A 15218-nucleotide genomic window follows, 5' to 3' on the forward strand; every position below is an offset into this window, starting at 1 on the left:
TGTGAAATATTTTTCATAGCAAACAATAAATCTTGTTTACAAAGTGTATACGTAAAAAACAAGTAAAACGATTGAAAAATACCTGCAAGTAGCCCATGAAGAAAAAGTACCAGTGACTAGTTTACTGAATTTGAATTTTTCAACAGGCCTGTAATTTGGAACGTTTTTTAATAAATCACTAAGGGCACATAATAATAATAATAATAATATTTATTTGTCAGAAAACACATTATTTAATACACTCTGTAGAACATTGTAAGCAGATATAAAAACGAGTATGACGGCACCTAGATGACTGAACATCCATACGTGCTTATTATTCATTAATCTAGATCTTTCGTATATGTATATGCTACCTAAGTATTTATATTTTCTTCTTACTGTTTTGGTCAAAATAATAGTGTACATTTTTCCAAATTATTGTAGATATACAGCCTACATTATTTCCTATATGCACTAAGCTTACTAATACATTTAATTTCTAATGGTAAAATATACAAGATCTTTGGAGCCAAGTAATTGATAAATCGTAAATTTAAATCCGTATAACTATTTGGAATCTTTAACTTTTTATCTTCTCTAGCTCTAGTCTCAAGGGTATGATTTACAGTCATGTTAATTTGTTTATTCTTAAATACAAAGGAACATACTTCCAAAATGTAAATCGAACGAACATCAAATATTTCATAAGAATACAAAAGTCTCGTCGAATAGAGCTTGTTCTTCTTAAAAATTACTTTGATAATATAATTATAAACAATATTCAAGGGTTTAAGGGATTTGTTGTACAGGCCACCCCATACCACAATGCCGTATCTAAGTATGGATTCTACAATGGTTTTATACACAGAAATCTGCAGTTTTCGGCTCAGTATTTCCCTTAAAGTGTAAAATCTATAGATTAGTTTTCTTATGTTCTTTGTCAGATACATAACATGGAAATCCCACTTTAAATACTTTGCACATGACTTCAGAACTGGCTAGATTTTAAAAGGATTGAAAAATCACGGTTTTAAACTTGATCTGCTGCACAGAATACCTTCATCATTACTCACTTGAATTAACTAGTCTTCTATAACTTTCTTGATTAAAGAAATTAACTTTATTTTTTTAATGTGCATATATTCAAATAGTGTTTGATTCCGATACTGTTCTTTTCCGAGACTCGCTTCAAAAAATGTGTTTTTTATTTATTTTTAATTAAATTAAATACCTTGCCATAAACAATACGAGTATGTCCTTAAAAAACGCCATTCCAGTAAAACCTGATGACAAAAAAATCCCGCCGATCAAATTTAATCGCGATTTGGGGCGAGGTGATAGCGATCCTAAAAACGTACTTAATGATATCAATGCACTTCCAAACTGTTAATATCGCTTTCAAAATATTTCCAATTAACTTTTATGTGCGACTTTGATGGTTTACTTAAAGTGCAAGTTCCTACCAAAGAGTATAACTATTTATTCCTCCTATACAGGGTAGGACAGAGGACAGGTTTCTCATCGAAACCCACGATAGGATCTTCTTCACTAATTTTAGAAGACGAATTATAGAAATTTTGAGACTTGAGTACTATAGACAACTTGGCCCTCACTTCACGACATCTTTGAAGAGATTGGATACTTGTCTTTATCTATGGAGATTGGTGTTGGTGTTGGGGGAATCCTCAGTATAATCCTCAGTCACTCAGTCATAATCCGGTCTGAAGAAAAACCCAACACAGAGGCAAGGGAGAGAGGAGAGAGACTATCCCTTGCCTCTGGTACAACGTTCCAGAAAAGAAAAACGCTAGATCATTGCCTTCTATTGGCCATCAGTATGCCCCGATTTATCCATCAGCCATGGATTGCAGTTGGGTCTCGATTTAACTAATCGTTTATAGACTCTCACTCTACTGTTATATAACAATAAAACGGGTCTGTCTATCTACATTGAAATGAATTTTTTGCGTTCAATCTGCGTCCACAGCGAAGTTCTGTTTACAAAATTTTATTTGCATTTGGGTTTAGTTTTTAGTTTAAAAGATTTCCACGAGCTTTGATAGAAGAACATATCACTATGATAAGATTTTTAACTTCTTATGTACCTAGTTCTGACTATCTAAAGATATCAATGCAAAAAAGGGCTGCTACTTGAAAGTTAGTTAAATACCTACTAACAAAACTAAAGTAGATTGTCATTCTCTTCAAAGTAACAAGATATGTATATCGCTTACCTATTGTAGAATTAGCTGGTGAATATTTGATAATATCCTTTTAAAAACATGTATTTTGATGAAGTAAACAAACAGCCCTGTCACTAAAAAGGAACATTTGGGAGTTTTCTGGGGTGTAATACCTCAGTATATTAGATCCAGATTGAAAACTTTCTGGAAGCTAAACTTTGAATATTTGCATTAAATAAAGTACTTTGCAGTTGCAAGCCCTACAAACAACTTTTAAATAATTGGGGCCAAAACTCACAACCTAACTTTTAAAAGCGATTGCAATTGTTTTGACAATCTTTTCATACTTTCGAAGCGATCCGATCACGTAAATTCCTATTTTGGCCTTTTTCAATACATCAAGGCCTGGGCAGTCTCGTGCAATGAAGTTACATTCAGAGCACAGCATAAAGATTATATAATCTGTATGTTGTGTTCAGAGTCTGTCTCACAGACCACCTGCCTGGTGTTTCTGTCTGTGTTCAATACATCAACAAAATAAAGATAAATTACCTTCTGCCATCTTTTTCTAGCTACAGGGATTTCTTCACGCGAACGTGATCTGTCAATAACCCCGAAAAACCGTTGACACTAAGTTTAAATGCCTGTTCGCCATATGATTTCGCATATTGTGTTCAGCTGCAAAGATTTCAAATTATCGCTTTCACTTTAAAGTTCATCATGACTTCTGTTTCATCCGGGAAGTTGCAGGGAAACCAAGAGGAAGTTTCCAAACCAATTAAACCCAAAATCGTAAAGACCTGTGCCAACACTCCATCCCAACCGGATAAAGGAGCCCCATTAAACCATGAAAACAAGGAAAATGTGGAAAACAGTAAACCAACAGTATCTGGAGAAGCTGGAAAGAAGCCTGAAGAGACGAAATTCAAATGGGCATTGACTGATTTCGATATAGGTAAGTAACTGGAGATCGTTGTGCAAGCAAAGTGGTCTTTATATGATAATGTATGTAATAGCCCCTTGCGGTTCTAAGGACAAGCGAGATTTAAATTATTGCAATTATCTATCGAGGTTTTTAAAAAAAATAATCGAATTGGGCACAATGCGTCCGGTCCAAGTAAGCTTTACATCTACACGTTATGTGTTTTGGCAGAAATAAGCCTACAGTTTTTACATGCTAATTTGCTACAGCCTTTAGCGATTCAACAGGAAAAATACACTAACGTTTTTCATTGGTCTTCGTTGCTGGGTTATTTTTAGCAAATTTCCGACATTTACACGTTTTTAACTACATGTTTGATTGTACCAGCGTGATGAGAATAGAAAGTCGTTTGTATACAGAAAGAACTATTCATTCTATCAACAAACTCAAGTAGTTGAAAAATTAATTCATAAAATCATAAAATATAGCATAAGCTTTATCTAAGTGCAATTATTGCATACGTGACTAATAATTTAAAGAAATATTAAATTGGCCCCGTTACTTATTAAATGGTTTTCATATGACTTATATACAGTCTTGCGACGATGACTTGTATAGCGTTACTCGCCCATTTGATTATTTCCTTTAATTTTTTAAATTTTTGTTTGTATTTAACATACGTAATTATAATAATTCATTTAACGAGCTCTAAAAAATAGTTCTAGCGCACTTTTGGTGCTGCAGCTTTAATGCATGTTTGTTATTCTATTAATTTCAAACGACATTCTTGAAAACAAAGCAATTAAAGTTTAATTTCATTTGCTTCGTGTCTGCAAAAGTTACTGGAAAAAATATCTGGTGATTATTTCCTTACAATATCCCCTATTTTTGCAATTTTGCATTCTTCTGCATGGAATTGCGCCAAAAAATTGATCAATGAAAATAGTAAAAAAACGTCAATGGCCGAGGCGTAAATAAACTAGTTTTAGTGTTTCTTAAAAAATCAAGAATGTTTCGGAAACTAATCGATTCTGGTTTTCTTATTCTACTCTTTGCTTGAACTTATTGCATTGTTCAATGTACAATAACTGCACGAAATTTTATGAGCACGATTTTTGGGCAAGCAATAATTTTAATTAATTTTTGTAAGTCTATCGCTTTAGCCTAAGCGATAATGTACCATGTTTGTATAAAAGTTGGAAATTAAACAAACATGTAAAAGGAAAAATTGTTCTGGAACAAAATTCCTTGATCCTTCTGTTATTCCGCTTTTTCAGAATTGTCCAAAAACAAATTTGTGATAAGTTGAGTGTTACAATTTGCTTTCAAGCTTTTAAAAAATTCGCTACACTTACAGGTTAGCTATATGCACATCAGAACAGATTTGCTCAAGTTCAAGAGCTAACTCACTTAATTGCAATTAGCTCAAAATATAAATATTCATTATACACCAGCTCATCCCGATTAATCTATTGCAGGTAGACCACTAGGCAAAGGAAAATTTGGAAACGTGTATCTCGCAAGAGAGAAAAAATCCAAATTTATTGTAGCACTGAAAGTGTTATTTAAAAATGACATCAAAGAATTTAACAACGAGCACCAAGTACGACGTGAAGTGGAAATTCAGACTCACTTACGACATCCTAACATTTTGCGAATGTACGGCTATTTTCACGATGAGAGCAGAGTGTATTTAATTTTAGAATACGCACCAAAAGGTACAAAAAAACCCGTATTTAAATTACCTCAAAATGCATTGCCACGGTTTTTCCAGGAGCGGTGTATTCAACATTAATGAAGTTGCCGAACAAGAGGTTTCCAGAAGAGGTTTGTGCGAATTATGTGGCTCAAATCGCTGATGCCCTCCTCTACTGCCATAAACGAAAAGTAATTCATCGGGATATTAAACCGGAAAACCTGCTATTAGGGGCCAATGGAGAAATTAAAATAGCCGATTTTGGTTGGTCTGTACATGCTCCCAGTTCACGACGTACCACACTCTGTGGAACTTTGGACTATTTACCACCTGAAATGGTAAGTCTAAAAAAACGTTCATCGTACGCTCTAACAAAAAAGAATACTTTTTTGTAGATTACCGGTAAAGCGCACGATGAAAAGGTAGATCTGTGGGCTCTGGGAGTGCTATGCTACGAATTTTTATCTGGAAAGCCCCCATTTGAGTCTCCAGATCATAATGACACCTACAGAAAAATTAGCAGAGCCATTTTTGGCGTGCCCCCATATTTTTCAGCTGAGGCTCTTGACTTAATTAAAAGACTGTTAGTAGTAAAACCCGAACATAGACTAGATTTACATTTAGTTCTGAAGCATCCCTGGATCCTAAAACATGTATCAAAATGCAAAGATCAAGAAGCTAGTGGAACTCAGAAAAGTTAGTGACTATTGTGATATCTCCGGAGCACATGAATGTGAGAATGATTTAAGTACTGTTTAAATTTAGTGGAAATTATTTAAGTGTCAGAAAGTTGTTGCTTGTGTTGGCGGTAGGTATCATATATTGAATGTTGCTGGTGCAATTTATCTGTACTCCAATTCTGTTAACCAGCTTTTATAGGAAAGTTTTTGGCTAGAGAATCAATGAGTGTACGAACTACACGTACACGATATACTTATTTTCATTTTTTAATTTATACAACATAATAATTTGTTTGGTATAAATCTTATATTTTGATAATGGAATAATTTAAAATAAAATTGACCCGAATGCAATTGTTACAGACTGCTTGTGATGCTGCTGGTCGGCCAAACAGTAGGTGTTGACATGTATAAGAATAAGTACGTGTTTTACAAAACCATATACTTGGTAAACTTTACGTAAAATCATGTACTTATTTCCCACTTGTTAATATTTGCTATAGGTAATGACTAGTTCTCTCAAAATACAAGGTCTGCAACACATACCATTCATGTACCCACGTGCTTCATATTTATTTTAGTGACTAAAATTAGACAATGTTTCAACATTATTTAAATGGTTTGTGTATAAATAAAACCTTTATTAAGAAAAATTATTGTTTATTACTTATACATCACAACATAAATATCTACTCTATTTAATTTATTAAGAATGTACTTACTTAGGTAAACTAAACGCTATTCTATGAGACGTAATATATTTGTCAATAAAAAAAGAATGTGAAATACAATTTGTTTCCAGAGCTAAATTAAAATTTGGGGAAAATGGGTTTCACTAGTAGTTATTTTACGTCGCATCTTTACACTAAAACAAATCAGCACTTCATGTCATAAATATTTTATGTAACACAACTTATAATTAGAGATGTTAATAAAATTAAATTCCTACTAAGATGCGCCCGAACATTTAAACGAAATGTCTCATCGGGTGCATCAAGATAGCATGTGAATCTAAATAAAAAAGTTAAATGACCGTGCGTCTATTACACGGTTTTTCTAGGCATTCGTGATTAACTTGGGGGTGATTCTCAAAAGGCAAAAGTAGTATAAGTTACAAAATATGTATCTATCTTTTCCGTTCACAGATATACACGTAATGTTGCGATTGCACGATGCCCAATAGACAATCCCTCCATTTCTCGATAACAAAGCAAAAATATCATGCAAAATTTTGAACACACGTTCGAAACGTTTCAAAAAATACTTTAATAATTCAAATCCGCTCAACGTTTATATGGAACAGTTATGTTAGTTGAATTGTCACCGTAATCGGTGAAACCTTATACCAAGTAAGAAGTGATTAACTACTTGCATTTAAAAATTACTTGTCCTTGCTTAATTTTTCATCGCCATGCGAAACAGTCTCGGTCATTTTCCTCTTTCGAGGCATATTGGGTATTGGCGAGTTAGTTAGCAGGTTGTTGAAAAACGATGAAATGAAAGTTTTATTGCGAGTATTGGCTTCATCATTATCTGCATCGGCTTCCGCATTATTAGCTTTATTCGGCTTATTTGTTTCGAATTTTACTAGATCCGGTATATCGAGGCACAAGTCTTTAATCCTTGTTCCGACTTTCTGAGTAGATGAACTAGGAACGGTGGGACTTCGACTTCGCTTTAATGGAATCTCCAGATTAATCGACGATTTGCGCTTTCTTTCCAAGTCGATGCCCAAATAATGCTTTGGAAGAATGTGAGCCACTCTCGGTTTAATGTTAGATTTGTACTGGTTGTGACTAACACTTGGGTCAGTCAAATTCTGTGAACTGTTGCTGTTATTTGAAGTTTTTAGCAATATTTCATCACGCGCTCGCACTAATTCAGCTGTCAGATCTTTATATTTGTGCTCCCATTCCTCCATGTGTTTCTTCACTTCGTTTAATGCTTCTTCCTGTCCCATTATTTTTGCGGTTTGCTCTTGAAGCTTGCGTTCTTGTTCGCGAAGTTTGCCCGCCTGGATTCGCAATTTATTGTTCTGTTTTCGAAGCTGGAGAGATTGATGTGGTTTTAGGTATATATTTATTAATTAAATTTCTTAAGGCCTAAATATTCTACTAATAACCATCAGCTTACCTTCAGGCCAAGTTTTTGAGTGTTTTGGGTCAGGTAGGAAATGTGATGCTTGTGGGTTTTGGCAATTTTTTTCATTTTGTGCAGCTCGGCAGTTAAACCGTTGGGCAACTGCTGTTCAACCAGCAATTTTGTGGATGGTTTCAACTTGGATGTCAAATGTTGGTATGGAAATCCTAGAAAATAAGGCATACGGATTACACTTTTCAACATAATTTGTTAATACTTCGGAATGTTAGCAAAGATGAATATGGCGTGAAACTGGAAGTAAAAGGCCGAATAAATTTCGAGCACTGCTAATTTTACATGGAGAGTATTGAGGCATGTGGAAACATTTACAGTGAAGGATTTTATTAGAGGTTTTTGAGGCACATTAAGATGTCGAATTATGTGTGCCTTCTTCAAAAGACATTTGCCAAGTTGAATTAATTATTTTTCCCTACAATACGTTCAAATTGACCTGTAGCGGTTTAGCTAAAAAACCAATCTACTGGTAGACCAGTCAATGGTCGTAGAACGTAGTATATAAAAAGCTCTAGAATGCCCCAGAGACAAAAAACATTCTGGAGACGTTTTATATACCTTGTAATTTCGTGAAAGGTGTAAGTGAACCGGCAACAACCTCCAGTTCTCTTAGTATATTTTCCGGTGAACCTGGAATAAAAGAGAGTTAATCTGGAATAATGTTCCTTCGGTTAGAATGTCTAGCAGCTAGATTGTTACTTGCACTTTGATTTTACCAAACTATTACCTTATTAGTTCGATATTACTACTGTTACGACTGTTCGACAAGAAACCGGATGAAATAAGTAAGATACCTGATTGCTGTTCCAATTTCTCTCTACATCTAGGCAAAATATGCTCGTCAAAGTGCTCAATCGCCATGCTGCTCAAATCCCTCAATTCTTGTAAAAGTTGCAGAGGTCTTGGCGGCGATTGACTTGTTTCTACCACATTAAGAATACACTTTATTTCATCCAAAACCTTAAACAAATACACTGTATCACTTACAGTGTTATGTAAGGACCATAAAGTGCAGTATAAAAAGGTGATGCGATAAAAACTTATCTATGGATCTGTTTATAACAAACGTTGTTAAAACCTCTATTACAATACAATATAAGGCAGTTCTACAACCCAGGGTGGGTCTCAAAAGATTCGTGTCCAAAGAGGTATTCATTTTCGTGAGATCTGCTTTGATGTTGTCTATCTATTAGCTCGTAGTCTATGTGTTTATAGAATGTACTATCGTATGCCTGTACCATCTTAGGCGCTGGGATTTGATTTCTTTGACAAAATCCCCGTCGCCATAAAGCTCATTAATCTCGGTGTTTGTCCTGATGCGATACTGGTTGCTATTAAAGTCGTGGTGGGGACCAACAGTTTCTTTCAAAACTCCCAAGTTTTTCCTCATTGGCCTTCTTGGGGTTCTTGAGATGCTTTTGGACTTGTTTAGAGAGAAGAGACTACGATTTGCGGCTGGAATTCTGCCTTTTATCTGGGACATCGTTATCGGCTGTAATTGTAGCTCCTAGACGTTTGAACCGCTCCACTCGTTCAAAATAATAAGTGTCCATTGTTATATTCTGATCTATTCTATATCTGCGCCCTGTCTGCTTATGCACGTATATTTTGCCTTTTCCTCGTTAATATTGAGTCCTACTTCTCTTGGAGCCTTTTCTATGCGATTAAAGATACCTTTTACTGTTAGTGTGGAGTCTCCAATGATGTCAATGTCGTCTGCATATGCTAATGAAAATTTTGGGCCTCCCGCAGTCAGGAGTTCTGTTTGAATTTCTGCTCACCGCGTACCTTTTTCTAGGCCGATATTAAAGAGTATAGACGGCAAAGCATATCTCTGTTTAATACACTACGTATCTTAAAACCTTAGTAGTGTATTAAACAGAGATATGCTTTGTCGTCTATACTCTTTAATATCGCCCTAGAAAAAGCTAAGCGGTGAGGAAAAATTCAAACAGAACTCCTGACTGCGGGAGGCCCGAAATTTTCGTTAGCATATGCAGACGACATTGACATCATTTGAGACTCCACACCAACAGTAAAAGGTATCTTTAATCGCATATCAGAGCCTGATATTTATTCGCACTCTGGGTTTTCCGTCTTCCATACATGTCTTCGTCATCTGAATGAGTTTTCTTGGAATTGCGAATGCGGCCATTGCATTCCACACTTGGGATCTTTCAATGCTGTCGTAAGTTTGCCGAAAATCTATGAATAGATTATGGACAGTACGGTTGAACTCCCATCCTTTCTCTAGTAATTTCCTGAGTGTAAAAAGTTGGTCAAAAGCGGATCTAAATTTCCTGAATTTGGTATTGTCCCCTCTTTCCATATCAACATAATTAGTTGGTGTAATTGTTTGTGTAACGATTCACCTCCGTACTTTAATAGTTCTGATGGGATGTTATCCAATCCAGGAGCCTCTGAGCTTTTTAATTTTTTTACTGCCTTTCGAATTTCTTCTATGGATGGTTCTTCAACAGGGAACTATGATACTGTGAAAAACTTGAGAATGTTTATAAGTAGATAGTTGTTAAGATAGATATCTTGTGAAGAAAAAGAGGTTTATGGGGATTGAAAAAATCATCTATCAAGGCCAACACAGTATGCAAGCGTGTCTGTATAGCTCAGAGAAGTGTATTCTCTTGTGTCAATTCAGTCTATTGTCTGTACTTCTATTAGCTTACTCCCACTGGAAAATAAATCATTTGCATTTTAACGATGTTTGCACAATAACGTAAGATACCTACTCTGAAATATTGACATTAAATCCATAAAACTTACTTTTCCTGGTATAAAACACATGATTTGATGTTCAATGTATCGCAAGTAAGTCATGTTGAGCATGCTTAATCTGGTTTCAACACCCTGCAGGATTTCATTGTGTCGAGCCAATGGGTGCGTTTTTCGCTCAGACTCTCGCCTGGGTAAGGACGTTTTAACTCGCCTGTAAATAGCCGCATGACGCCGCTCTAATTGGATGAATCCCCTGGAAAGAAGTTTGCTTCCGATTCCGTTGAATTTTTTACAGACCTAAAGAGAACAGTTTTAGAATATTACGAAGCAACTCAAATAAGAGTGGTTATAATGTTTTCTACCTTCTACAAGCCGCCAACCTGAAAAGCAACTATTTGCGCCCTAAATGAGAATGCAGGCCAAAAGTTGAAACAAATCAACACATTTCTTTCATAGTGGATTCACGTAAGTTTATATAGAAGGCTAAAAAAGGAAAGCAATGTTTAAACACCATTTTCCAAAAGTATGCTTTATTATTGTGTTAAAAAACACGTCGAAAAAGTCACTAATAATATAACAACCCTTAAGTATCAGTAAACATTGCAAAAACATAAATTAAGGCACATTCATTACAAGCTTAACCAGCAGATGGATAATCAACAAAAAATCGTTTTTAAAATAACCTTATAATGCCCTAAAAATGCAGAAATAAGGTGATCTTAAAAATGTTTACGTCCTAATAATAGTCGCCGTTTGCTAACAAAAAATTTCCCAATTCTCCTAAAATAAATATTAAGGTTTCCTCAAACAAAATCCTTTATGGTATCACAAAATCTTTAGGCACCATCATCAGGTACCATCAGGTTTACATTAGCATCTGCAACGACAGAATTTAAAAACTTCTGCTCTCCGCCTCGAATAGATAGATTATGTTGAACAACGGCGATCTTCTCCTTCATCATGCCGGTTTTCTCCCACTTCGAGCTTCCACAATTGTTACAAGGCTTGGTGGGAACCAGCTCTAATGTAACCGTTCTATTTTTACAGTTTCCACATTGATAGAATCTCTTCATTGCGTCAAATACCTACAAAGAAATATTTATCACAATAATATGCATTTTTTCATGGTCTTATCAGTGTTACCTTGAGTGGATGGTGCTCACTCTTGCACAAATCCGATGCTGAAAAGCTGGTGTATTTGCACTTCAAGCATTTTACAGCTTTGCATTTTACTTTGTGTGTATTGGCCATTTTGTCCTCCATTTTTTCTTTAATTTCTAATTTATTGAAGTATTTTTCTTTTTCCTCGTCGTCTCGTATGTCTAACAAATCCGCGTGTTTCGACGTCATCGCCATCATTTTTTTAAATCGATCTGATATAAATTCGCTTTCTTGGAGTTTCGACCTTTTAGCAGCATGCTGTTTCTGTGGATCAACAAGAACATTTTCTATGCTTCTCTTTAGAGATCCAGTGGTCTTCGTATTGTTCGGGTCGATTTTTTTGATTGGTCCGTTTCGTTGAATGAATTTCAAGGCATTCAATTTTGCTCGATCGACATGTCTTGATGTTATGGGCTTACTTAGGTCAATAAAATCGCCTCTTGCGGGTCCCGACAGCATCGGCACACCCATTGTCATACTGTCTAAAGCAGATCCAACTGTAAATGATTTTTTTGGTGTAACAATCGGTGATTTGTCGACTAATGGAAATTTACTCGAGGAATTACCCTTTGAGCTAGATAAATGAGAAGAGTTTTTGGCTTGTACATGCATTGACGTGCTACTAGATTTTGATCCTCTGGAGCTTGGAGATTGAATGGAGCTTTTTTGAACAGTTTCACTTTTAGTTTTCGTTGGTTCCTGTACCTCCTCCACGCTCTTTACCTTTTCAGTTGCTCCTATATCTTCGTTATCACTATAATCCAACTCTGCTTCAAATTCCTCCAGTGTTATTTGGCTTTCACCGGCTTCTAGCTGATTGGCACTAGGAGGATCACCGTTTTTTCCCTTAAATTTGCTAATGACTGATAGAGCAGCCTTTTTGCTGTCCTCCAGCGAGACTTGATTCGAAGCCTTGCCGGAAAACGATCGTTTGTTATCCACATTTACATATAAGTCCCCCTTCAAGTCGTATTGGCCGTTTTTAGTTGTAACTGTGTTCACTGAAGCCACTTCCTTATTTTTAGCTTTCAGCTTACTTATAACATTCAAGGCTGTTGCTTTGGAAGTCTCCATGGAAATATCATCGGATCTTATACCGCAAAAGTTGGTTTTGGCTTCCAGACTCGAGCCTCCCAATTTTTTCAGAAGTTCTAAGTCTCTGGCTCTTTCAGCTGGATTCACGTCTAAACGCCTAGCTGCTCCTTTAACTTTAGGTTTTGCAGTCTTGTATTTAGCACCAGTGGTGCTAGTCCCATTCAGATTCTGCAAAATGTTATTATCTCTCGTTACCAACTTTTTACTTTTCTTCGCTGGTATTGCCATATACGACTTTCCCGCATAGAAAACCTCATTTTTGCCCAGAACTTTGTTACGAAGATTGATCAGACCATTTCCGGCAAAGTTGGCTTGCAATTCTGATCGTTTACTACATTTCTGATACTCTTGTTTAATATGATAGATACAAAACTCGCTGTCGCTTAAATTCACCACTGATGTACATTTCTCACCACTCTTCTTGGTACTTTTGCACATTCCGAAGTCTTTTGAGTCTCCAAATATCATGACTTTTTGGCTTGTATCTATACTTAAGCAAGCCTGAAAATTGCAGAAGACATTAAATGTGCAATCAAGTCTTACTTAGAATGTATTTAAGATTACTCTACTTTAGTGATAGAATACTGTTTAATTAGTTGTTTAGATGATTGTTTGTTCTGTTGAAGTTATATGAGTATTATTACCCTGTTGAAAGTTATAAATTAACACAGATTTTAACGTTTAGAGGCCCGTTTAAAACGGTCGTCAATCATTAGCTGTGTTCTTAAAATTGCCAAGTCTTTACTCTTCGAGAGTTTAGAATACGTTCTTTGAAGGCTTTACCACTTTAACCAAAAACGACAAGAGCACCAACAGTGTTTAAAACGCGAGGGTATTTAAAGACTGTCTCTATGAAACGTGAGCCGTAGAATATGAATTATTTTTGAAAGTTCGTAAAGATTAGAAGCCCGATGTACTTCTAAAACCAAGAGTAAATTAACTTTGCTCCTAAGAAAAAAGAAATAGACTCTCAACTTGCCCTAGGGTTGATTGAATCTCTTCTATATTATGTTCTTGAGGTTTCAATATACACATCTGATCAAGTCTGAATTGTTTACAACCAGATACTTACCACATCTTTGGAGTTGTCCCTTCTCTCCATAACCGTAGGATTCAAAACTCCAACCACTGTACCAACAAGAGTTTTCCACAGCTCTGAATGTGCACTGTTAAACATAAACAAGCCAACAGTTTTAATATCATCTTTAAGATCAGTCACAGTCCAGATGGAATACTGGCTGCCCTTTTGGGAGGTTTTCGGGGGCGACTTGTGCACTAGCACCCCACAAAGCACCCAATCCTTGCCTTTCAAATTGCCAGCCAAAATCTGCCTACTTAAATCAGCAAACCGAACAGCAACCCGCCCTTGCATTCTCTCCTGGAGTAGGCTGGAGGAAATCTTCGGGTTTATTATTCTCATATGAAAAATCGGATCCATATACACATCTCGATGTTCAGACTTTGTGGACGCTGCAGTTTTGGTTATAGCAATAGCGGGTTTGTGACGGGCTACAGTGCTAGGCCTGGTGGTCCAGTTGGAGATGCGTTTTTTCGGACCACCCGAAAGGTTGCTAGAAGTTGAATGATCAGAATCACTTGGCCTCAACAGGCCTTTCATTTGTCGCCCACATTCATTGTATTTTTGGTCTTCATAGTTTCTGTTTCCTTCATCGTCAGACGAGTCCGTATCACCACCATGTACCGCACTTTCGAAAGTGTCCTTTGCTGATTTTGGTTGCAGCTTCAAGTTAGATTCGAATCCGAATATATCAGCATCTTTGAGAGTCTTGCAAGAGTTGGTTTCAATGGGCGGAGCACTTAATATTGGGGTTTGTTTGCTTAACTCGTCTAGTTGTGCGTCGGCTGCTGCTAACAGCGAATCTAATAGATCATCACTGTCTTCCATGACACGACCGATTGAAAAATCGTGCAAATCAGTTTAAATTACTAATATTTCTCGATAATAGTTATTAAATCTAGATACACTTGGCGGCAACGAAAAACCTCGACTATGAATTAATAGGTTATGCCGCAGTCATCAGTGATACCAACGCCCAATATGAGAAAAAATTCAAAGGGAATTTATTGGAGACAAGGTGGCCTAACGAAAGCCCAACGTGCCGACCAACCAGTAAATCAGTATCTAATGGAATGGAATGTAAATACTTACGATTCTGTTCTTGGCGATTTCATCAAAAGACAGGAACGAAAACACCTTGTCCAATGCCACTTCTGGTAGATGAAGAATCGAATAGCTTGCTTGAGACATTGCACCTTTGAATGTATTAACTACGTTTTAATGCACTACATTCACATCATATTCAATCGAAAAAGCACTTGGGAGAATTTTATTCTCGGACCATTCGTGAATCAAAACAAATACTTCAACTCAATCTATTTTGGCAATCAGCTGGACCCACAGCTGGACCATAAATAAAGACCACAGATCACAGATGTTACTCGGTGATCTGTGGATGAAGATGAAGCAAAGATACGAAGTTTGCAGCGTGTGGACCGTACTGGGTTGCCAGCAGCTCTTAATTATATTTATAAATGGTACGAAAATAATTCTTATTTCGTTTTCGACTTTTCATTAAATGGCATTGATCAGG

General features: G+C 36.2%; 4 protein-coding genes across 5 annotated transcripts in view; 1 reads left to right on the forward strand and 3 right to left on the reverse strand.

Annotated features, from left to right (window-relative positions):
• Positions 1–2474, reverse strand: part of LOC109543357 (cyclic GMP-AMP synthase-like receptor) — a 32586-nt gene extending 30112 nt beyond the window's left edge. The window contains exon 1 of the mRNA XM_019913038.2: positions 2217–2474. The gene's annotated coding sequence lies outside the window, so the exon portion shown is untranslated. The remainder of the gene's footprint in view (positions 1–2216) is intronic.
• Positions 2475–2755: 281 nt separating this feature from the next.
• LOC109543358 (aurora kinase C) lies at positions 2756–6116 on the forward strand. Its single transcript, XM_019913039.2, has 4 exons — positions 2756–3120; positions 4566–4805; positions 4862–5121; positions 5179–6116. Exons 1-4 carry the CDS (start codon positions 2886–2888, stop codon positions 5482–5484), a joined length of 1041 nt encoding a protein of 346 aa, XP_019768598.1. The 5' UTR covers positions 2756–2885; the 3' UTR covers positions 5485–6116.
• Positions 6107–15070, reverse strand: LOC125505380 (F-box only protein 28). 2 transcript variants are annotated; one of them, XM_048669094.1, is made up of 6 exons: positions 14777–15070; positions 10399–10647; positions 8412–8577; positions 8176–8247; positions 7597–7769; positions 6107–7510 (listed from the first exon to the last, which is right to left on the reverse strand). In XM_048669094.1, exons 1-6 carry the CDS (start codon positions 14873–14875, stop codon positions 6845–6847), a joined length of 1425 nt encoding a protein of 474 aa, XP_048525051.1. In that variant the 5' UTR covers positions 14876–15070; the 3' UTR covers positions 6107–6844. The 2 variants fall into 2 exon arrangements, with proteins under 2 accessions (XP_048525051.1, XP_048525052.1); XM_048669095.1 differs by lacking the exon at positions 8176–8247.
• LOC109543355 (protein MCM10 homolog) lies at positions 10864–14770 on the reverse strand. The gene is made up of 3 exons (XM_019913032.2): positions 13679–14770; positions 11494–13107; positions 10864–11435 (listed from the first exon to the last, which is right to left on the reverse strand). Exons 1-3 carry the CDS (start codon positions 14510–14512, stop codon positions 11187–11189), a joined length of 2697 nt encoding a protein of 898 aa, XP_019768591.2. The 5' UTR covers positions 14513–14770; the 3' UTR covers positions 10864–11186.
• Positions 15071–15218: the final 148 nt, after the last annotated feature.

This window comes from Dendroctonus ponderosae, unplaced genomic scaffold (genome assembly GCF_020466585.1).
Source record: "Dendroctonus ponderosae isolate FM_Combo_2020 unplaced genomic scaffold, Dpon_F_20191213v2 Dpon_F_20191213_8, whole genome shotgun sequence".
NCBI lineage: Eukaryota > Metazoa > Arthropoda > Insecta > Coleoptera > Curculionidae > Dendroctonus > Dendroctonus ponderosae.